The sequence below is a fragment of the Uloborus diversus genome, chromosome 5, assembly GCF_026930045.1.
Source record: "Uloborus diversus isolate 005 chromosome 5, Udiv.v.3.1, whole genome shotgun sequence".
Lineage (NCBI taxonomy): Eukaryota > Metazoa > Arthropoda > Arachnida > Araneae > Uloboridae > Uloborus > Uloborus diversus.
In genome coordinates, this window is record NC_072735.1 from 118,420,116 (window position 1) to 118,445,951 (window position 25,836).

The 25,836-nt window shown below is 30.2% G+C and overlaps 1 protein-coding gene across 1 annotated transcript; it reads left to right on the plus strand.

The window, feature by feature from the left end:
* The first annotated feature begins 237 nt into the window (after positions 1–237).
* LOC129222217 (dynein axonemal assembly factor 10-like) lies at positions 238–21,958 on the plus strand. The gene is made up of 8 exons (XM_054856695.1): positions 238–474; positions 4,331–4,431; positions 7,530–7,660; positions 14,700–14,801; positions 15,060–15,175; positions 19,345–19,479; positions 19,568–19,665; positions 20,901–21,958. The coding sequence occupies exons 1-8, from the start codon at positions 301–303 to the stop codon at positions 21,103–21,105; spliced, it is 1,062 nt and encodes a 353-aa protein (XP_054712670.1). The 5' UTR covers positions 238–300; the 3' UTR covers positions 21,106–21,958.
* The last annotated feature ends 3,878 nt before the right edge of the window (positions 21,959–25,836 follow it).

Here is a 25,836-nt window from a genome sequence, read left to right on the forward strand (position 1 = left end):
CCGGTGAGGTTCGTCGAACGCAACCTTGTTTTAGTTTCTGGTGAAAAAATGCATGATTTTTTCATGTCGCTCTTTAAAAATCATTTTAACAGAGGAACTGGGAGAAACTGTACACACCTCTTCGAATAAGTCAATCTTTTGACAGATAAATGTCAGTCAAAATCTTGATCTACAGTTAAATATCAGTACTAGTTGCAACCGTAATAACAAAATAAAAACTTTTAAATGCCTGCGAAAATTGAAAACAATTACTTACTGCAGAAATATTTGTTTTTATGTGTGGGGAATTAAATACCTGTAATGGAGAAACCGCAGATAATTTTACACGCTGAAAATCCTTTAAACTATACAATCTTTGATACCAAATGGATGCCGATTAGTACTAAATTTGTTGCGTTAGGAACACACACGAAAGGAACTGGCGCGTTGCAGATATATGAAATCTCCGGGGGAAAAGTAAAACTTGTTTCTGATGTAAGCATATGTATTTCGAACAAGTTTTAATGTTTTTTTTTAAAGAGTTATACTAATGAGACGGGATAAAACGCTTAAATAGTATATGTATTTACTAGTTGCGTAAGTAAACCTTTGTGAATGTTATTCCATTTGTACACTAGACTCCAGATTACCCGCGGGCGAATTATCCGCGACCTTTCACTTCGAAAAAAAAATCAGCAATGATTAACTGAGTATAACAAATGCACACATTTTAACTTTCCAAGTGCAAAATTTATTTTTAGACAGTAATATTACTTTTTTCCTCTCCCTTCCAATGACATCAAACCATTTAAGGTCACCAAAATCTGACTAGTTGAAACCTGAATTTCAGCTCTGCACCATTTACTGCTTTAGATATGCTTACTGATTTTTAGACCTACACTATTTACGTGCATAAAAGAGTGACTGGTTCAGTCTTTAAAAAGTTCCTCTCCCCACCCCTTTGAATTTTTGATGTAACTTAGCTTGATCTGTTGCAGTTAATCTGCTTGCACGATTTGCTCGTATGTATGTAAAACGTTTCCAATAATGAGCAATCCTTTTCTAACTTTTACATTGCATTTTTTACATAGCTTCTTATTATTTTAGTTGTAGTTTAAATGTATTTATGTCTTATTGATCTCCGTAAGCTATTGCCTACACTAGCTTCGTATTTACACAATTTGTGTCAGGGTTCGTTGATTTAAATCAAGTGATTTATAAAAAAAAAATCATTGATTTAAATCAATTTATTTGAATCAAGTGATTTTTTTAACAAAATGATTAATTAAAATCAGTTCATTTTATTTTTATAAATTAATTTTGCATTTTTAGAATGTGGCTCTAAGTAAGTTTAACTGCATTGCATTAGATAATCTTAACTACAACAGTCCTCTTTCCTATTTCTGTGTGTGAAATAAATTTTCACTCTTGCAAAATTGTTTATACTCAACAGTTCAATTCATTTCAGAACCTAATAAAAATTTGCAGTGTTTCTTATACACCATCCCTAATATAGTTAAGAAATAGTTGCTGCTCAACATTCTTTTACACTAAAATGTACATGATGATGGAAACCTTATTTTTTAAGCAAAGCATGAAACAAAATCACTCCTTATCAAAGTATTGCAACATGTTTATAGATCTTAAAGATAGAGAACTTATCTTAGTTTTATAAAATAAGCAGAATGGATTCATCTACTGTATGAAATATACTATGTTTATAAATGTACAAGTAATTAATAACTACAAATTTTTGAAGATTTTTAAAAAATAAGAAAAAAAAAATCTGATTTAAATCCAAAAAAAATTTGACTTTTTTTGATGTTAAAAAAAAAATACAAACCCTGATTTGTGGCCCTATTTCTACTTTGCCACCTTATTCCACAAATAACTGGAGTTAACTGCATTTTAGTCCTTTGGATGTATATTTCAGTGATGTGACAAAAGTTGTGCTTGATTTTAAGATAATATAGTTATAGAAATCCACTGCTTTGGTTGTAGATTCATTGAACTTCGCTGACTGTGTTGAAATTATCTGCAGAAAGAAAAATTTTCCAAAAATTTCCGGGAAACTTTATATCAAAGGTTGGGATTTTTTTTCATGTAATCTCAATATCAATTTTTCAACAAATGCAATAAAAATGTTTACAAAAATCAAAATAAAGGAATAATTTTTTAAGTTTATAAAATAGTTTAAAACTTCCAAAATAGAAATGAAAAAGTGTAAACCTAATTTTAAGGAAAAATGCAGGATGGGAAATTCATTGACAAGTTGGTATATTATGATAGTTCTTCTGCAACTTTGATTCTTTTAGATTTCATTTAATAGAACTTTGAATCTTTCTTAGAAATGGGAATCACAAATTGAAACATTAGGAAATTGGCAATCTTGATCCATTGCCGTCAGATTTTCTGCAATGCCTGTGAAGGAATGTTTTTCCTTTTTTTTAATGCAAACAAGGAATAGAGAAAAAGTTATTGGCATAAGGTTACTACATAAAGCAACAGGGTCACCAAAATAAAATTAATCAAGCCAAAAATTTGACGTCATGATTTGTAATGGCATTTGTGAATTTTGCTAAAAGCTTTTTTTTTTAATGTAATGCTCAGTCCATTTGTTCGAGTATAAAATTTTTATGCATTTGTTTGTACTTTTCTGTTGGAATTTTTCACTTTGGCTTTTAATTGTTATGTATTTGAATGTAAAGAACCATTATTTATTATTCTGGCAGCAGAACTTCTTTTAGCAGTCTGCAACACAAACTAAAATTCCCCAAAAAAGTCTGCAGGGTAAATGTATATTAGATTAATCATGAAATCTTAATGAGCACAGAGACATGTCACCAATAAACTTAAAAGATACCAGTACATGTTTTGATAACTGGATTATGATCTCAAAAATATGATACTACTCTTTGTTTGCTGAAATTATAACATATTTTCTAAAAAATTTCAAGTTTTTTTCATTGGCGATTGAGAAGTAGTCTGCAGACTTTCTCAAGAATCTGCAATGTACGTTGCAGGGTTGTGCTGCTACCAGATGCATCATATAATATGAAACATCAACTTTCTGAAAAAACTTTTGTGCTTGAGAAATGATGCTTTGTACATGTTCTGGGCATGACTGTATGGTCATGAGATTATACTGTAGCAAATACAGTATAATTTCGATATCTTGCATCTATCAAGAATAGAAAAAAATCGAGACATTGAATTTTTGAGCAACCAAGGTTTTAAGAAAAATTATACTAGTAGTTTTCACAATCACACACACATACTTTGGGATTTATATGTGTACTATCCGATCACTTTTGCGTAACAATTAACAAGTAATTTTGAAATGAATAGCTATTTAGATTTTCTTTAAAGTTCTAATTTTATCTTCAAGCACATTCAATTTAAATTTTTTATTAACCATTTGTTAGGACTTAACAATGCAGAATGATGAGGAACTCGCTTTCATTTGAAAACTGATCAGCTCCGAAAAATTGACCCCCTGTGTTTAAAGTGTACCGATGTTCTGAAGAAAAGCGAATAGAAACTATTTGAAAAGACAGTTGTAACTGCAACTGCTATCATTTTGTTCCATGATATATATCCTGTTATACCCATGCCTTGACTGGACTCATATTAAACACTCGTGAAGACCACCCCCAGATAAGCAACACAGGACAATAAGCATCAGAAATAGTGAAAGCTATCATGTGACTATTAAAGGATGATATAGAAGAACTAATTATAAATTTAGAGATTACTATTCTATAAATATTAGTTTGTATTGTCATTAGTGGCTGCTCAAAGTTGTTCTTAAAAATAAATCTTCTAAACTGAAAATAATTCAATTTGCTGTAATATTTTACGTTCATTTGACAAATTTCTTGTCAATGTTCAAATTTAAGCTTTGTTGTTTATATCTGAAAAGCCATGCAAATTTTAAAGAGTGTATACAGATCTATCGATTGTCACATTTCTCTAGCTGAAAATTATACGAGGGAGAGGAATTATAATAACTTCACTTCTCAATATATGATGTTCTTTGTTTACTACATGAAACTTTATTGTGTAGAATTTTCTCAGAGCAGCATTCTATTTATTACAGTCATCTGATTAAAAATAATGATTGTAATTAAAAAACAAAACTTATTTAAAGGTATGTTTCATAGGTGAAAGAAAATATCAATAGAAAAGTGAAACCCTAGATTCTAGGCCCAGCTAAGCTGGTCCTAGTCAGCTTATTAATCCCCAATGAAAATCAGGAGCCCTCTTAAAACTGCTTACATCATTGCTAGTATCTAAATTTTGAGCCTCCTGATATAAGTAAAAGTTTCATAATATTTTTGAAATGTTTTAGATCACCAAGACAAGAGGCTTTAAATGTGGAACATTTGGTGCCTCGAGCCTTCATCAGCGTTTTTTAGCAACTGGTGATTTTGAAGGTCATTTGCAGATTTGGTATGTAATTTCAAATCCTGTAATAGTTCATTTAAAATTGCTAGAATAAAGATATTCATTCATACTTTATGTGATACATATATTTCTTTACACATTTTTCATTTATGTTTTTCTATATGATTGTCTGTTGGGATTTGGTAAGACTTCAGATTGAAGGAGTAATTTGAAAATAGTTCCTAAAAATTAATAGATGGCTTGACAGTTACATAAATATATTTCATATAGAATATGATTCCTGTCAATGAATTCTAAAGCTGTGTAAAAAATGTTGTTACTATTTTAAAGCAAGATCCTCTTATCTGATTAAATTTGAAAAAAAAAAAAAGAGAGAGAGAGAAAAGGAAAACCACATTCTACAAACATGGGTAATATCGAGATAGTGAAGAGTCTAACTGTATGTAAAGAAGTTTGTTCTACTATTTCAAAAATCCATTGAAGCTAAACCAAGAAGTTTTTAAGCTAATGCTATCATTCATAATGATTTGAAGTTAAAAGTTTATGCTTAAAGTTCAGCCACTTTTGGTAAAGTATTACATCAAGAGAAGAATAAAAAGAGAGGAAAGTAAAGAATTAGAGCAAAAACATGTTAGCACATACATGTGATTTTTACAATCATAGTTTTTGTGCTTAAGATTTTTTTTAATTCTTGATTTTATTCTGTAATCAGCATCAGTAAATTATGGGGTTTTGCATTTTTATTCTTTTATTCCATTCTTCTCATAAACAGGAGCTAAAATTTACTAGAAACCAACTATGCATACAGCCTGCATTTTTCGAGTAGTCGGCATTTACTGTAGTTAAAGTTTTTAAGTATAGGTTATACAAACTTTATGGCCTGTGGGCCACATATGACCCGCAAAGCTGATCCGTGTGGCCCATTGTTTTGTTCATTGTTATAAATTGTTACAATGTCACAAATTTGGAGCTAAATGTTCATAAATTGGTGTCTGAAAAGCCTCCATTTAATAAAACAGTGTCAAGTAATTGATAACAACAATTATTGGTTTGTTATTTTTTATCCTTTTCTATATTTTCCCATGTTATTAAGAAAATAATGAAATATTTCGAAATTTTATATTCGTTCTGGCTCGTAAATGATCGTTGCTAATATGAGGTCTGGCACTCAGCCAGGAAAGGGTTGGGCATTACTGGGTTAGTCAATATATAATCATATCAGAATGTGTCAACCAATTTTATTTTTTCCTCATTGTTAGTTAAAACAGTTGACTGAAGTTGGGGTAAAATAAGAAATAACAACATCAAATAGCACAAATTGCAGATTACTGCAGACACATGTTTTAGTGTTATAAGGAATGCTTTTTCAATGCAAAAGAAATTTCTTTTGCACTAAAAAAAGGCGTTCAGACGGAAACACATGTCTGCAGTAATTTGCAATTTTTGCTGTTTGAGGTAGTTATTTCTTATTTTTCACTATTTTTTTTAAAGTATTAAATGAATCTCTAATTTGTTTCATTGACTTCATTTTGTGACTAAAAATCATCTTGAATTTGGTAAAAGCAAGCAAATTCGAATAATTCTCTTTAAAGTATGGCAAAAATATATTAACTGACAAAAGTGAAGAGTGAAAAAAAAACTAAATTTAAAAATTTTGCCCGGATTTTTAAGTTTGTTGTAGTAAGCTTGGATCTATATTTGGATATCAGATGCACTTTGACTTGTGAAATTGCTGATGCACATAATTCTACTATGAAAACATTGCATTGTTAAGATGAAGAAAAATAAGGAGCATGAAGAAAATACGGTAGAATACCTTTATAACACCGACCTGTATAATGCAATCCTCTAATAACCGCACAACTTTTCAGAAGTAAACAAATAAGTTTTGAAGTTTCAAAAATCCTTCTGTTTTGCCTTGGAAATTTAAAAATTGTTAGGAAGATTAAATTTTGAAGCAGTTGTTCATCTTTTCATCTTAATTCAAAACTTTTAAATGAAAATTAACATTCACAGTAAAATGAAAATACCAGATTGAAAATGCAGCTGTTGTGCAAAACCATGAAGCTAACAGAAGTGCAGGATAATTCACTTTCTTTTAATTGTAAAGCATATTTATTTGTGAATAATTAGTTGTATAATTAGTGTTTTAATACTCATTGCAGATAGAACTCATTCTGAAGTGCTAATATGTATATATATTCTGAATATTAGTTTAAAAATGTGTGAAATGACCTATATAATGCCAAAACCTGTATAAAGCAAAAGCTCTGGTCCCAAGCTGTGCGTTATAATGGTCTTCTACTGTATTCAGTTATTTAAATTTATCAAAATGAAAGATGTAAATGGATTCAATTTTTGCGGAGAAAGCAGGACAAGGGGTCATTGTTTTAAGCTATTTAAATCTCAGGCTAACTTGGAAATCAGGAAAAACTACTTCTTTAGCAGGGTCGTGGGCACTTGGAATAGCTTACCGGAAGAGGCGGCAATGAGCAAGGGAGTGGATAGCTTTAAGAGGGCCATTGATTTTCATTGGGGACTAATTAATTGACTAGGACCAGCCTAGCTGGGCCCAGAGCCTGTTGCTGGTCGTCACATTTGTATTTGTACTCTAGTGGCTAATTGCATGAATTATTTTTGTGAAATGCCTTTTACATGTAATAATTTCCTAGATGTTTGAGGCTCAGTTTGATTTAGCCGTTTCAACTCTCAATTTTGGAGATTTATTGCTCGAGTATCTTTGACAGCATTTCAACTTGTTCATAACCATTCTGCTGCTCCAGTCATCCCAAACTTTTTAATAAAGAGATTTGAAACATGAAGGGATGAGTTACACTTGGTCAGGGACCAGAGTTAAGAGAAGAAAATCGTTTTAAGAATGTATTTCATTTAAGGAAGAACTTTCAAATGAAAGAGGAAATCGATGTTTAAACACTTTAAAAATGCATGATGGTTTTTTTTTTTTTTTTTCTGTGCGCCAATAAAAACATTTTTTGTGCTTCATAAAGCATATTTTTGAATTACATGTTAAATCAAGTGTTTCTGTAGAGCTACTTGTAAAGCATATTTTTGAATTACATGTTAAATCAAGTATTTCTGTAGAGCTTTTTTTTTTTTGAAAATTAATTTCTTTATGTTTTTAGGGATATGGAGAAACTAGATAATCCAATTTATACGACCAAAGCTCATTCACAAATAATAAATGCAATTGATGGTGTTGGTGGCTTAGGAATTGGTGCTGGTGCTCCAGAAATAATAACTGGCAGCCGAGATGGTATATTTTGCTTTTGATTTTCATGATATTTATTTATTTATTTACTATAAAAATTATGTTATAAGAGTTTTTTTTTTTTTCAACTAAAAATATGATATTGGGAGGATATGATTGTGAGGTGAATATAAAACCAACTTGATTCATTAAAGTTATTAGAAGTATTTAGATGTACTATATTTTCTTGCATATTATCGGCAGGCCCTAAAATCGACCTTAAGAAAAAGAAGTCTTCGTATAATCAACAGAGAAATACAATGTCAAAAAATGAAGTTGTTTTGATTCAACATACAATTCAAGCAACTAAAATATAAACATGAAGAAGTAATAATATTTAAGGTATAATCAAAATTAACCTAAAAAATAATTTGTTGTTGAAATCGTGTTTACAGTACGTTAGTTACTTAAAGACAGAGTCAAGACAATGGAGCAAAAGGTCTAGTCTAGTACAAATGGAGACTGTTTCAACAAAAGGGAACGGCTGTTTACTTTACACAGCCTGAATCGCATCAGAGGAAAATTCAAGCTATGTAAAATAAACAACCATACAGGTTTTGAAAACAGCCTTTATTAGTGAATCCTGCAGATAATTGAGATTTAATGCATGGGTGTTGAGAAAATAGCGAAGATTATCCGCACTTCATTAATTTTACACTTTTTCAACAGATAATACACAGGAAAATATGGTGATATGATGATAAACAATATAATAAACCTAACCATTATATTTAATCTAAACGTGATGTGCTACACCTACATATATATGCCTATGTAAGTAATGAGTATCTTTAAATTAGTTGTGTACCACACAGCTGATGATTGATGAAGTCATTAGCTAGTTTTTCTGTTGTAATTAATGTTCATTTAGTTTAAATCTGTACATTTCATTTAAAAAAATAAGATTTTTAATTTATTTGAAGAATCTCAAAGCAGTGCTGCTGCTACATCTAAGGTTAGATTATGATTCTAATTTGAACCTAAAATTAAAGAATCTAAGGAACTATGTATCAATTGTGAGTCATTCCATACAGATTCAACGGATGTGTGCGCTCGAACATTTTTAATTTTTTTAAAACTCATATCCAAAAAAGATGCATGTGAATGATGTTTAAAACCACTTTTATTTTTTCTCTAACCTTAACCCTTGATTTTTTAGAGGTCATCAAAAGTCATTTTCGTAGTCAAAACTAGGACTTTTAGACCTTTCCATTTTGGCCCAAATCTAATTGAATAAGAATCATGGCAGAACATTTTACATTTTGATGTTAAAGTACATAAGATAGTAGTCTCACACACTGAATTATGTAGCTGTAACTTAATAATTAAAATAATGGCAGCCGGTCAAAGTTCAAAATCAAATGTAAAATTTTTACTCATTTCAAAGGGTCATAACTCGCTTAGGGTATAAAAGCACAAAGTGAAATATGGCAAAAACTAATCACTGGAGTCACACTAATGAGAAGGTATAGCTGTAAATGTGTGTTTGTTTACCCTTTATGAATTACAGCCCCTCAAAGATCAGAAAATTGAGGAAAATGATATTTTTAGACCCCTGTAAACCAAAAGGGGATGAAATTAAAAATAAATTTTTTCAGCCTATTTAATATTCCATTCTAGTACTATGCAGGTTATATGTATTGTTTTGCGCATTTGGTTTGTAAAAAAGATACAGGTGTTCGAAATTGTGTCATTTATCAAGTTAACTAATTTTTAAAGGGAGCACTAAATCATTGAATTAGTTAATTGCAGCGTGTTTTTTTATCTGTAAAAGGGGGACTCTAAAGTATTGCAAGACTACTTTCATTGTATTCTAACAAAGAACAACAAAAAAAATTTTCGCTTAAAAAATATTCAAATCATTTTCTGAGTTAAAATATTTAATCAAAATGAAAATTACTGACCATTTTTCTGCTTTATTTATGCAAAAATAATGAAACATTTTTTTTATGTCGGAGTATCATAAACAATCGGAAATTCTTTCTAAAATTTTAAAGTGTTCAAAATTGTGTTATTTGTCCAAATAATTCATCCCTAAAACATAAAGAAAAATTATGAAAACAGCATTACACCATCCTGAAATTATGTATATTATACTCTATATAATACAAAAACTAAAAATCATATTGCAAATATAGAAAATAAAATTTGAATTTGATAACACACAGGTTATAGAGTCATTTTTTGACCTTTTTCAGCAGATGATTTTTTTTTAGTTATACATACTTCTTCATGTGTATTGGTACTGGACAATAATTTTACTTTGAGTGTATTAAAACTCATTGGAATGAAGCAATGATTAGCTCTTGTATTGGGAATTCTATTTGCTGAGTCAAACCTTTCTTGGAGCATTTTTTCAGCTAAATCAACTTTCTGAGTGCTTATGTAGATAAATTTAATGCCTGTAATAGCTGAAGTGCAAAAGTTATACATTTCTAAAGGAGTTAAAATGTGACTTCTAGTAGATCTTTGCAAGCTGGCTTTTGTAACAACTCTTTTCAGTGTTCCTCCGATCCCATCACATGGTCCTTTACTGTGTGAGGTTGCATAGAAATGTCATTCAGCTTTCAAATTGAAATCTTCTTCGTGATGACATAAATTTACAAAGTTCTTTCTATTTTTGTAATGTGTGCTAGCTCCATCTGTAAAATAATCAACTTTCTCCAAGTTAGGAATGTCAGATTTTACAATTTGTAGTACTTCTTTTTGAAAAGCATAAACTGCAACTGTAGTGTGGCGCATATTAGTCACTTATTATGCAAAAGCTGTTAGTTTGTAATTCATTTTTTCTATCTTTGTAATAAATTACAAAAGGGTGTAAGGCTGCTTGTGAATTCACCCAATGTATTTCATCAAAAGTGAAATTTTCAGAAAAATCTCCAAGTATTAAACATTTATTGGGTTGAAGAGTTTGTTTCTTGTTTTTTAAAAAAGATGCTTGTGAAACAGTGATAAAATTGTTTTTCTAAAATTAACAAATTTTCTACTAAATTATCAATAAACTCGTGATAAGTTTGCTCAACAGTAATTAAAGTGCATTTGTTATCAGAAATCATTCACTGCTTATATCTAATTTCAGATTCCAGGTTATCCTTATTTTCTTCTAAAAACTGCTTTACTGCTTCTAAACCAGGACAGTTCAAACAAGTACAAAACATACATTCTTTGTTATTTATGTTACATGTCATCCTCTCCAACAGATTTCTGTAAGACAGTTGTTTATTTAAAAATGATCCACACATCATTAACTTCACGTTTTGATGTATAGAACATACACAGACAGTGTGAGTTCCTGAGCCACCTGCTGAAATACACCATTGTGGGCGCAATTCACAAAATTTTGAACGACCTATTTTAACTTCTAGGTGTTTTAGTTTGAATGCTTCAAACAACTCATTAAGATTACACAAAATGAGATGCTTTTGTTTCTGCTCTTTTACTCCTGAATACTCATTCCTTAAGGATTTAAAGTCTTTCTTACCTCGATATATTCTGCTATATTCGCCATCTTCATAGAATTTTATAACTTTTTCCTTTATGTCATTTGAAATTCTATTGCGATTTTTTTTTTTGTGTTCTGCACAAGGTAATGTACCAAATTCTTTTTCCATTTTTTTTGCCTTTCAAACCACAAACTCGCCTACTTGAAGAGTTTTACATATCTTCGATTCAGGCCATGATTTGGGCATTAAAGTTATAACATTAATCTTTTCAGAATAACTGTTAGATTCTTTAACTTTTTGTTTCAAACTTTCTACAAGTGATAAATAATCCTCCCCTAAATTTCTTAACTGTTGACTGTTGTCAGATTTTTTGATGCATTGAATGATTTCTTAAGTTTTCCTCCATACTTTTTGAAATTTGTGAGACTTTTCTTTTAACAGCTGATGACCTTCTATTCTCACGTAATTTGCTTATTTTAACTGGTGAAATACCAAGAGAATCAGAAGCAGTATTTACTGAAGCTATGATTTCTTGTTCCAGAACATATTCTGCCAAAATTTCATCTTCAGATTTAGACAACTTGGAGACATTTTTATAACAAGTAGCACATAGTGACTTCCCTGGTGTGAGGAGTACTTGCTGTTTACTTTCTAAGAAATCAATGGTGATTGTTCGCAACGTTTTAGTGACTGTCTTCTTATGCGTTCAAAATGCATCACAGCACTTAAATCCAAAGAGATAAGTGTACTTTACAAGATATTTTATCTCATGTATCTCATTTACACACTGTTTCAATGTCTTTATTTACTCTTAATTTTAAAAGATGCTGTTGCTGCTCAGGTAATTGATTGATCTCTTTAATTGCAGATGTAGAACTGTAAGTCTTTTTATGACAAGGTTCATTATTAAAAAATTTTATAGAGCATTCCATGATAAAATTATGCAATAAATGTGTTACTCAAAGTTTCTAAATCACAAAATGTATTAAAAACATTTTCTCAGTTAAAAAATATACAATATTGCGTAATAAAAGTATTATATTTGCAAAGTAAATTCCATTTGCTCACGACAGAAGATCTATTCTGGTACTAACCACATAATACTATTTATTTTAAACAGGTAATGTCATCAACAATGACCACTAATGATTTACTACGGGAATGATGTAACTTATGTTCAGTTCCTACCATGTTAACCAATTCCTAGCATCCAATAATATAGTAGAATTAAGATGATGCAATATATGCAAAGTTTGTCCTGTCACAAGTGACCAATGTTAATCCGAAACTAGAGATGATGCAACATCATGTTTATTTACTAATACACAAAATGTTACATATTTGCAATTTTATAAAATGTTTCCGATTATTTATGGTACTCTGACATAAAAAAATGTTTCATCGTTTTTTATAATTAAAGCTAAAAAATGGTGAGTAATTTTCATTTGTCTTAAATATAATCAGAAATGACAATATTTTTTAAAGTAAACAAAATTTTTGTTGTTCTTCATTAAACTATAATTAAAGTAGTCTTGCAATACTTTAGAGCCTATTTATAGATAAAAAACACACCGCAATTAACTAATTCGATGACTTAGTGCTCCCTTTCAAAATGAGTTAACTGAATGAGTGACAAAATTTCGAACAGCTGTATGTTTTACAAATCAAATACACAAAACAATATATATAACGTGCATAGTGCTAGAATGGAATATTCAATTGGCTGAAAAATTTTATTTTTAATTCCATCCCTTTTTGGTTTACAGGGGTCTAAAAATGTCATTTTTCTCAATTTTCTGATATTTGGGGGGCTGTAATTTATAAAGGGTAAACAAACACACAATTACAGCTATATATTCTCATTAGTGTGACTCCAGTGTTAAGTTTTTGCCACATTTCACTTTGTGTTTTTATCCCATAAGCGAGTTATGACCCTTTGTAATGAGTAAAAAATTTACATTTGACTTTGAACTTTGACCTGCTGCCATTATTTTAATTATTAAGTTACAGCTACATAATTCAGTGTGTGAGACTACTATTTTATGTACTTTAACATCAAACTGTAAAATGTTCTGCCGTGATTGTTATTCAATTAGATTTGGGCCAAAATGCAAAGGTCTAAAAGTCTCATTTTTGACTACAAAAATGACTTTTGATGACCTCTGGAAAATCAAGGGTTAAGGTTAGAGAAAAAATAAAAGTGGTTTTAAACATCATTCATATACATCTTTTTGGGATATGAGTTTCAAAAAAATTAAAAATTGTCGGGTGCACTCATCCCTTGAATCTGTATGGAATGACCATTGTGTAAGTTAGTTAAAATCCATCCACTATAATATTAAAATCTGTTCGCGTCCGTCTGTCTGTCTGTCTGAAGATTGATCTTCTCGAGAACCACTGCGAATCGGGAGTCAAACGAGATACCGATCAATTCAAAATTTTCCAAAGAAAACAATAGGACCAATCTCATAATTGTACGACTTTAATTAGCTGAGATATTAATTAAAACGTCAATTAACATAACGCTATTCAGGAATTTTTATTTCTTTCCTGTTGCCATTTTGCATATGGGTGAGCAAATAAAATTCTAATAATTGTGTCAAAAGAGATTTTTTTGGCTGCTGTCCAAATCTTAAAACAACGTTTCCATCTAGAATTTCATTTTTAATTAATTTAAAATTGGTTGCTCTATTCGGACATTTATCTCGTCTGTCCTTTCTTATTTTTTCACATTCAACGTTCTTAACTCTTTTCAGCATATGAAAAATGTTTCTTTAGTAATGTTTATTGATTGAAGTGTAAGTTGATCATTCACCGACCTCATATTTGGGTACATTTAGGATGTGCGACTAATTATGTTTATTTTGTTGGCCTTTTTTCCGTCACATGGGTGAGTTTTCGAATTGTAATAAATCTCTTTTTCCTTCCTGTTTCGATTTTTGCAATACAGTTTGTATCGTTAAAAGAACACGTTAAATTAAGATTGTTTGGATTTCTTTAAGTGAAACAGAGTTGAACAAAAAAGATTGTTTTTAAGGATTTTAACTAAAGCTTAATTGGAATCTGATGGCTTGATATTAAATTAATGCTTATTGGTATTTAATAAGTCTTGGTGCTTTAGTTTCACGTAATCAACAAAAAAAGTGTGTGTCATTTTATGTAAAAGCTGATTGTAATTGTACATAAATATTTCAGATATATTCTATCAGATTTAATTCAGTTTAAAGTGAGCACATATTATAGTTGAGAATGCATATATTTTCATCTTTTGTGCTAATTGAAAATACTCATAACTTGTATTATTGATAAATATGATTAACGTTAAAGAGGTTTTTGCCAAAAATATGCTCTACTGGTGTTTTGCAAACCTTGCATTACACGTAATTATTTACTCCTTAGCGCTTTAGAAACTGATGTCAGAATAATACAAAAACATCAATTGAACAGCTCTTTCATTTTTTAAGTAGCCCGTGCAACGCCGGGCATGCAGGCTAGTAGAAGATTATTTTTTGATACAAAGTACAATGATTGAATCACTTATCAAGATTCTAAATTTATACTCTTTTATGCATTTGTATTCATAATTGAAAATTTTCTCATAGGTGGTGTTAAAGTGTGGGATCCTAGACAAAAAGATTTACCTGTAGCAACTATGGAGGCTGAACCTGGTCAGGATAAAAGAGATTGTTGGACTGTAGCATTTGGTAAATTATTTCATTAAAATTTTGTTACTGGTATTTAAAGTATTTTTGTGTTTTTAATTCGTTTTTGTCAATCTTTAACTTTTTCTTTTTATAATTCTTGAGTCTGCTTTTATTCCAAGCATATCACTTTTATTGTTGTCATAATTCAGATAATTTTTTTGTTTATTTTTCCAAACCATTTTTTTTATCATCATTATAATTAAAAAATGTGCTTCTAGCATAAATACTCTGTGTTATAATTTTGTGATATATTTGTAGGAAATGCATATAACAATGAAGAAAGGACAATTTGTGCTGGATACGATAATGGTGATATCAAACTATTTGATTTAAAGAACATGGCCTTGCGTTGGGAGAATAATCTTCGAAATGGGGTAATTTTTCATTTTATCAAAGTAAAAACTTATTTTTTTCATTAAAGTCTGAAACTTCAGTGTTGTTTTGGTTTTTATGCAATTATAGTCAAGCAGACACAAGTTACATTTTTGACTTGTTTTGATCTGTATTAAAAAGAAACCCAGTAAACTGTAGACGAATTTGCTGTTAACAACACTAGTGCTAGATCTACGGGGAGCGAGCTGGGCTCTTGTGCTGAGGAGCAAATACATCCTGTTTCTGTGTTTTGTTCTTTGAAACTCAACATAAAAACTTGAAGAAATATGAGTAGATGTGGTCAAGATTTGCCCTGGCTCAGAAAAATCGAAGACACAGTGCTGAAAAACACTGAATGTGCGCCATAAATTGTGCTTTTAAATGAAAAAATTAAAATATGTAGTGGTCAGTTTTTAGTTTAAGATTCCTAGTAGGGGGAGGTGAGGTACGTTGGACCGTGGGGCACGTTGGATCGGTCTCAATTATTTTAATACTATTAATATTTTTTTATTTTATTTCTTGACCAACAAATAGCATCTATGGTCCTACAAATCCTATAATGAAATCACATGGTACAGTTATAGTAAATAAATTTTATTCTAGAAAGTGTTATTTCAGTAGTCCTGAGTAATTTTCAGAAAACTGTAACTTTATTTTTTTAATGGTTTCCATCAAGATTGCAGAGAAAAAAAAAAGAACGCTTTTCTAAAAGTAAGTTCTTTTAGTTTACAATAATTGGCATTTTTTTAAATTTTTTGTCAAAAAGAAAAAAATTACAACATCACTTCTTCATACCAAAAAGGTGGGGTAGGTTGGTTCACTCTTTGTGTGGCATCCGGACCATCCTACCCTACATAGTTTAAAAACTTATTTTTTCTCGTAAATCTCAAAAATTATAACAATATTCAAAGTGTTTGTGTATTATATATTCATTTCATTTCATGTTGCCCGCGTTTCAAAACAATAGCAATGAAATTTTATTTTAAAAAGAGGGGGGGGGGGGGAGCAAAAATATATTTTATAATTATTTAACAAAAATTTTACAAAATTAATTTCACCAAACAATCTATTTATATTTTGCAAATACACTTCCAAATTTTTGCAAACAATTGTTTCCTAAGAATAAAATATGCAATACATACTATAATAAAGTTCCTGTATTAAACAAAATATTTTTACTAAACAAGCATTCTACATAGAAACAAAATAAAAAATAATTGATTAAAGGAATACAAAAATATACTTTCATTTAAGATTATCTTTGCTTTTAGAATACAAAGATATTCTAACTTAAAACTCAATTTTATTGTGCTTTTTCTTTGAAATATATGGTATTAGTATAACAGAATTCTTTTCTTTTTTGGAGTTGTTTCATGCAATTCAAGGAAGTAAAAAAAGAGCTTTTCCCCCTAGCAAAAAATATTGGATGTAATATATGATGATGTGCATAAAAGTAACATATGACTTATTCTTCGAAATCACAGTCCAATAAAAGTGCTTCTTCCATAGCTATGGAAGTAGCACTTTTATATTCCCAGGTATCATTTAACAAATCTTTAGTTAACTTTAATCTGCATTAATTGTCTCATGATTATTCAATAATTGAATTTTCTTTTTATTTTTAAAAGATAATTGTGTATTAATGGTGAATGCTTATTGCTGTTTTTAATTAAAGTCGATTTATCACTTAAAATCAATTTAATATGTTACATTGATCTTTAAACTTTATATTTTTCACTCTACACACAAAAGAGAATAAGGCAGTTACAACATTTGATAGTATTTATCACTAAAATTGTAATAAATGTTGTTTGAGTTATGTGGTCCAACATGCCCCACCAGGCGGACCAATGTATTCCACCTGTGGGGCACATTGGTCCACTTTACAAGGTTACATTAAAAAATTAACATAAAAGAAGTTTATCAATTCAACACCTCCAAAAAAATATGTGATGTTGAGAAGTGTTTAGTGAAACTTATTGTAGAAAATCAAATTGCTCATTAAGTTTTTTGATGAGATAAAAAATAAGTAATAATGCGGACTAACGTGCCCCACCTCCCCTTACATGTAGTTTTTCTTCAAATTACAATGAAATTTTTTATGAATTACACTTGCCCCCCCCCCCCCCCCCCCCCCCCCAATGGTTATTAAAAAAGGAATAGAGAACGGAGGAAATCAAAATAAATGACTTTCTTTCTGTGTTACATTTATCCTGGTTAACTATTACTTGTAGCTGGATTAAAATATATATTAGAGTATATTTTAAAATAACAGTGGCATCAATTCATGTATTGTGCCCTCCTTTTTGAACTTGAACTAAACTCATAAATTTTATGAGCACAGTTACTTTTATTTTAATTTTTGAAGCAAAGTTTGGAGTTCTTTACAAAATTGTAAACATAAACCTAAAACATTTAATCTTTCATGCTTTTAGACATTCTGAATATTTGTCTTACAGGGTTCGTACTCAATTTCAGAAATAAAATGAAGGAGTTTTGGATGAGATTTTGAAGGAGTACTAATGGAGTGTCATTAAATGTCACTTTTTTTCAATATATTTGACCATCTGTACCCTTTATCACAAGTTGTCACACTTCACCCCAAACTTCTCCTCTTGTCACGTCATATTTTTTACAAACATATTATTACAATAACTGTGCGATGTCACTTTTTGTCATCCTCTCTCTTCCCCTTTCATGAGCCTGTCTCCTCCTCAAAGCATGACATCACTTGTGGATGATCCTTTTTACAGTATCATAACTGCAATTAACTAAACATTTTTTTTAACGCAATTACTTAATGTAGTACATTTACTTACGTAGTTTTAAATATTTAAATAATAATTAGACAACTTGACTTTTGCTGCTGAGAGTGTGGTTGAGGAAAAAACAATAATCATAAAACTTGAAAAAAAAAAAAAAAAGCCAAGCATTATTTAAGCATGTTTTACTTCACTTATGAAATGTCTTAGTTTTGTAATAAAATTCTCACCTTCAACTTTTATGGATTAACTATGATCAATTTAAATCGCAAAAAATAAATGCACGAAATTACTACATTAAAATCGCCATTGTGACGAAGTTAGTTGTCAAACGAAGTATTTTAAGTTACTGTTATAGAGGAAGATTAAAGGTCCTTGAACTAAAAAAGAAGGAGTTTTGAAGGAGTTAAAACCAAAATGAAGGAGTTTGAAGGGCCCTCCAAAAAAAATTTCATAAATGAAGGAGTATTGGAGGAGTTTTGAAGGAGTGTACGAACCCTGTCTTATGTTGAAAAACATAGCTTTCGTAAATACAGTGAAATCCCATTACAACAAACCTCAAGGGACAGCAAATTTTTTTTCGTTGTAATAGGAATTTCATTGTAATGGAATTCAAGCAATGTCATGGAAATTAAATTGAGACTGAATTTTTTTCGCTGAAACAGATATTTCGTTGTAACAAAATTTCACTGTATTTTCATTTTTCCACCTACCATTTGCACTTGTTATCTCCAAATTTTTAATTTTGGCACTTACATCCCTTTGCTTCTCACTGCCTCAACTGTACTAGTGAAGAAAAATATTTTCAAATCTTTTCTGTATTACTAGTTACAACACTTTGCTAATGATAATTTCTACAGACTTAATTAGAAATTAATAAAAAAACTCTTTAAAAAAATCCACAAAAATTTCAAATGCATAAACTAGTTCTAAAAATTGAAACATTAGTTAAAATTTTTTTAAAAAAATATTTCAAAAACAAATAAAAATAATGTTATGCAGAGATTTTTATTTTTCAATCAGATGTGTTAAAATTCTGGGGTTTTCAAAATAAAAACCTGTCACTCTCTCTCTTGAAACTGGAGAAAAATATTGTTATGTTTTGACAAATAATTATTGTGAGATGTTTTATAAAGTAGATCAAATTCTGTTTTACATTGAAAGCATGGAGAAATTATTCTGGTGAATCTTCTTCATATATCTATTTTTAATAACATTTCAGAGTTCATATTCTCTCTAAGCAATTTTTTGATAATTTCAAACTATATATACGTATCAAATGTAAATTTTTAGTTTAATACATTAATATGCAACATAGCTAAACCAGCATAGGACTTTTTTTTACATAACCAGTATACAAATTCTTTAAAAAAATGACCTTTCTATGTTCTCTTATCTTTTACTCATAGGTCTGTTGTGTTGAGTTTGACAGAAAAGATATTGGCATGAACAAATTAGTTGCTACAACTTTGGAGTCCAAATTTCATGTCTTTGACATGCGAACTTACCATAACAAGAAAGGATATTCATCATTAATCAAAAAGGTATGTATATTATGCATCTTAAAAATATATTTTTTTTTTTTTTTTGAGAAATTCTTATTTATTACTAATCTTTGAACTTTATTTTAAGGCTCATAAATCTACTGTTTGGCTTGTGCGACATCTTCCTCAAAATAGAGATATTTTTATGACAACTGGAGGAGCAGGATCACTCTGTTTGTGGAATTAGTAAGCAATTTTTTTTTCATTTTTATTTGAAAAATGTCTTAAAATATACCTGAAAGTTCAGTTATTTAGTTAGGTGCCACTGGTTGGTGGATAGTTTTAACTTTTTCTTTTAGTGAGATGAAAAAGGCACTACACAAAAATGTGAGCTGTGGAAGAAAATATTGCCTTATGAAAGCAAACTCTAAATTCATTCATTTTCATTTCTCTCTTCTCTCTTCACTCCCAAGGTGTATTCAAACTTTTTGTTCATACCCACAACATATTTTGCCATAATATATCAAGCCCGTGTTTTGAAAAATAGTTCTTGAGGAGGCGTGTAAGAGAGTGAAACAGATAATGGCTTTTCTTATTCACTGGCAATCTGGAATACTATATGAGGCATAGTATTGTTTTTATCTCACAAACTAAATGCGACAAAATATAAGTGACTTGTTTAAAAAAAAAGATTATCTGGGGTCGGTTTTTTTTCATAAGTGGCTGGTTGAGCATTTTACTTAGGTGACTGGTGTGGGGTGGGGGGGGGGGGGGTCAGCTCTATCTTTGAAATTAAATCATTTAAAGTTACAGTTGATGCTACAAGTTTCCTTTTAACCCTGAAACTTGTGTCTGCAATTTTTGTGCTTTGTTAAGCTTCTGTCCATCAGTTTTAACTTCAGAACAAAGATACAATTTATTTCTTGATTTAGCTTTTTTACTTAATGATATTTCTTTTGTTTTTAATATGCAATAAATTGATAATGAGTATTTATCGTTTTTATGCTATTAATTTATTTGAACGTTATTAATCTTTCATTAAACCTAAGCTGGCAGATTGCTTCCCCTTTTTAGCAGTATGACCCACATTTTCAAAAAAGTTGCCGACTCCTGGCATAAACAATAATGTGTGACCGAATGAGTACAATTGGTATGGTGTTGAGCTCATCATTGGAGATGTGGATTCAATACAAGCCAGTTAAATACCCTTCATATATCTTACTGGCAACTGGTGCACTTTGAATCAGTCATATTCACTAAGTCCTCCAAATTCCCAATGCAAATCTGTACGTTTGGGGGCTCTGGATCAAAAAGGCTGAATTGTCTTCAGCATAGGTTCCTCCAACCGGTAAAATACCTTTGTGGTAGGTACTGCAGGGCCTAGAGTGTGAAGATGATCATTTTGTAACAAAATGTCATTTTAAAAACTTCCCCACTTCTGTATAATTTAAAGAATGTAATCTACTTATATCTTGTTGTAGTGAGTATCCATCAAAAAGATGCAATGAAGATGGATCATCAAAAGTTGGAGTTATGGGAGAAGTACAACTGCTCCAAAGCAATAACATATGTTCTCAACCAATATCAGGCTTTGATTGGAATCCTGATAAACTAGGGTTGGCTGTTTGTAGTTCCTTTGACCAAAAGCTGAGGGTTATCATTGCTACTAAATTAAATACTGTGTAAATGAAACATACACTCATTAGATCTTTAGCTTCAGATAGTTTGAAGTAACTTTTGTAAAAAAAGTTATTTTTTAAAGTTTAAAACAGAATTTTATGTGCACATACTTTTTAAGTATTGCCATTGTGTTTACTCACAAATATGTTATACCCTTTGCATTTTCTTATGTGTTTATGTATTCCTGAAGTACAAATAACTTTCAATTCATTCAGATGCCATGAACATTTTAAACACATAACATTTTAGACACACAGAATATTTGTCTAAATTTGTGTTTTCACAAGTTAAAAAATGCTATTGATAAGAAATTATTGATTTGGAGCAATTGGATAGGAGAAGTGATGAAGTCAAAAATTTCCTCATTCTCTTTTGCCCAATCATCTGTTTATGCAAAATTATAATGCATATTGTAAAGCTACTTGATTGGTTAAAACTTCAAAACCTTTGAAAGTAAATAAGTAATTGAATAATAAATAAACAAATATGAGTTTTTTTTTAATTATTTTTTTTATAAAGAAAATGAAGTATTTTTAATTGCATACAATTTTTAAAGCATAAAATTATTATTATTCTTGTCTACTGGACCAATATTTGATAATCCTAGTCATTTTTTAAAACTCGAATTGTGTTGTTTTTATAAACTGTGTTTACAATGTTAAAGGGGAAAATTGCTTGTCACGTCTTGAATTTTTTCAATTGTTTTCTATTTGTTACAAACAGAAATTTACCAAGCACTTCAAATTGTTTAATGTAACATACTAATGTATTAACAGTTCTTTATTATGAATAACCAAATTCATGAAACTCATGTACAATTTTTGTGATATTTTCTACTCTTGCACTTGAAGTTACCTATGTGTTGTTTCTCATTGTATATATAAAATGTAAAATAAAAACAATTTTTGTTTTGAGAATATCCATTTTATACTGTTTTCTAACCAACACTACCAAGTTCTAATATAAAATAGCTGGATAAAAAATTTTTTACTTAAATTTTAACAATTTTTTCTAAATATATTTCTTAGAACTATTAGATACTGCAACATAATAGTCAACCTATAAGCATCTTAACTATATCTTCTGCCTTTTTGCATAAAAGATAAAATCTTCTGCTTTTTTAAATACTGGCTTGAAACAAATGCACTTAGAAAAATTCAAATACTTTCAAATATTTCAAAGGGTAGTTTGATAGGGTAGTGGAGCACTGGTTGGGAATTGGTGCAGAAAATATTTTTACTGCCAACGCTTCCTACAATCAACATGAAAATTCCTCCAAAGTTTTTTAATATGTTTGAGGTTTCAGATAGGAAATCTGTTTTAGTATAGGTATAGAGAATTATGGGATATACAAAGTGCATCTTTAAAAGCTTATGGACTGAACTTGTAGCTTGTCTAGGCATAGACATTAAAAAAATTAAGTAACAAGTTTTAATCAAGGTCTTAAATGTAAATTATTAGCCGACGAATAATTTATGAAGAAATAAAGGATGGTGACGGAAAAAAAAAGTGCCTTTAAAAGGCATCCTAAAAAAAAACTAAAAAGCTGAAAAAAGGAAAATGAGGATCTCATGACAATTCTTGACATTTGGAATTCTGTCAGAGTACTAGAATTTTCTGATTTATGCATTTGATCGCTATTATAAGTGTCCTTAACAAATTTTCATTTCTAAAATCTTCAAAAATAAAGATGAACAGGAACACTAATAAAAATTTAATTTCTACGAATGGCTTGATTTGAGATGCAACTAAATTAAAATTTTTGATTGGGTTTGGTAAAAAGATGATCGTTCAAATCTGCTACCACATATTATAAAATATAAGAAATGTTAAAGATAATGGCAAATAAAAATTGGTGATGTTCAAGTGATAGAATTACATTACAAGCAATAGCGGGGGGAGTTTTACTTTAAGCAAATACAAACAGATTTCAAAATGCATAAAATTAGGACAAAAGTGTAAAAATCAACCAGAATGCCTAAATTTTATACGCAATCCTTTAAAGCTGGCAAATGTGCAAGCATATCTTTTTATTGTCGTTAAAATTTTTCAGTCACAAAAATAGAATGTTAAATACGAATCTGCAAAATTTCCCCAGATAGCTCAACTTTTCCCTCATCCTAGATCACCAGATTGAACATATTCTACAACTGTAGGGTTGGGAATCTGTGGTTCAGTTCTTTGTCAAACTTTGAACAAAGAAAATGGAATTCCTGTTAAAATGAGATAGGGAGGATGCATATTGTTCATTTTAAGAAATAATTTAAACAAAATAAAAAAAAATTTTGAGAAACAAACTATCCTTTTATAAAAATGAGCTTTGATGAATAATTTGCTTGCAGGACTCTCCAACCCAATATATTTTAAAGGCGCAAATCTGAGACTAAGACATTTTCGTATGGACCTCAACAACCTTCGAATAAACAACAAAGCAGGTGAAATTTTCTACCTTTAAAATATTTTAGGTGGAAGACTTCCCCACCCACACTTTACACTCAAGGTTCCCCCATATCTACCACTAAACGCGGTTTAACAGTTTGAATGGTGCACTGAAGACAGCTTTATTTTTTTAACCAGACCAGAAGCCGATAAACTCCTGATCTAGCACACCCAGAGAATACACTGGGAGGACTTTATGACCATGAACATATTTAATATGCCCCAGTCACCATTACTGAACAGGGAGGATCATTTGACTGGCTGGCATCGAACTCGATCCCTCCTGTTACAAGTCCAGCGCTTTACCTATGAGGCCACTTCCACCAACAGAAAGTTTTACAAACTTTCACGAAAACAAAGAAATCTGCTTATTATTATTTTTTTTAAATATAGTTGAACATTTTTTGTGGAACCAACAGTTTTAGTCTATTAGGTATTGTCTGCCAGAACTAAAGGACACTGAGCCTTGTTTAGAAATTGTTGTTGAGGGGTGCTTCACAGAACATAACTTTAAGCTCTAAAACCTTATTTAGTGATTGTTTCAAGAGGGACTTTGGGCCCCGTCATTCTTTTTAAAACTTGACAACAAATGCTTTCCCACTTTTCTGAATGTTGATACTTTCAGAAAAGTGGGAACTTTTTGATCCACTTTTTGATTTTAGTAACTGAAGTTCTTATCTCCAACCATCCACATCATCCACACCAGTGGTGGCCAACCTACAGCTTGCGGACTAAATGTGGCCCGTTGTTATGTTCATTGCTACAAATTAAAAAATATTTTCTTGAATCTTCTAAAATTAACAGATGGTCTTCATTTGGTATTAAGAAAGGTTGTTGCAAATTTGAAGTTAAATATTTAGAAAATGGTTTCTAAAAAAACAGATGGAAATTTCATATCAATAAAATAAGCATGTAGTAATGATTATAGTTCTTGGTTTGTAATTTGCTTTCTTTTTCCACATTTTCTTTTCCCATGTTACTTATAAAAAAGATTGATATATATTTTGATTATGTATATATTCTGATCCATGGAGTTCACCTTAATATCAGGTGTAGCCCTCATGTAAAAAAAGGTTCGGCAATATGCATTTACACCATTGATCAGTACATTTTTTTTCAAAGTGCTGATAGTTTTAAAATGTTACAAAAAAGTGATACTTATATCAGGGGTGCCCACTAGAGATGAGTTCGGGCTCATTTTTGGAAGCCCAAGCCCGCAAATTTGAAAACCAAGCTCGCCCGAACCCAGGGATATTGTCTCGTGTCAAAATTCAAGCTCGCCTGAACCCGAGTCAAAAACTCTCAAAACCGAACTCACTAGAGTCCGACATGGTTCTGCTGTAGTTTCATTTCAAGTCGACCAAAAATGGGCTCTTATATTTCAACAGCGATTCGTTCAAAACATTTTTTATAAATTTGTCTATTAATAAAGATCATTTTATTAAAACTTTTCTCAAAATGCTCTATTTCAGATGAATTTGTATATTTTTTTGTAATAGTAATTGCAAACAAACATGTTATAAATAACTGTTAACTAATTTTTTGTCTTATTTTTTAAAAATTTTCATGTGAGGCAAACATTAATTCAAATATCCTTTTTTTTTTGAAAAAAAATAATAGTATACGTTTATTGCCCAAAAAAGAAATTTTAAAATTAAAATTGAATATTTTATCCCATGGTTTAAGTTTCATGCATTTTTACACTAGAGCAAAGTAAAATTTAAAAAAAGAATCCATTTTCAATAGAAAAAATATTTGTATGGAAATTGAAGATTAAAAATCTTATGTGCCTGAGCCCGAAACCTATTTCAAGTTCTAGAGCCCAAGCCCGTCTCATCTCTAGTGCCCACCTAGGGCCCAGTAGCAGAAACTGCGAGACGCGAGTCAGATTTTTCAGCAATCTGCAGATAATTTTACCAAAAGAAAGAAGGAAAGAAATAAAAGAAAAAAAAGGAAAACAACTTGGCAAAGATCGCTTGGAGATTGTCTTTTGACCGGAAAGGCGATGGATGCTTCAGCATTTCAAATAGAAACATACTAGTCGCCATATTTGGTCATTCACAAGATGGAAGTAGATGAGATGCTTAAGTGCCTGAGTTTTGAAAAACAAAGCAGTATTGGATGTTTTATTTACTAAAAACTAATAAAAAGAACTAAAAATGTGCAGCAAATCGTTTTTTGTTTAATTTTTTAAAATAACTTTCTTAAGAAATGAAAAATTTTATAAAGTTTCACCTTATCCACATTGCTTCGGGCCCAAAAGCGCTAAAAACTTTTCAACTAAAGTGTAGTCTCATG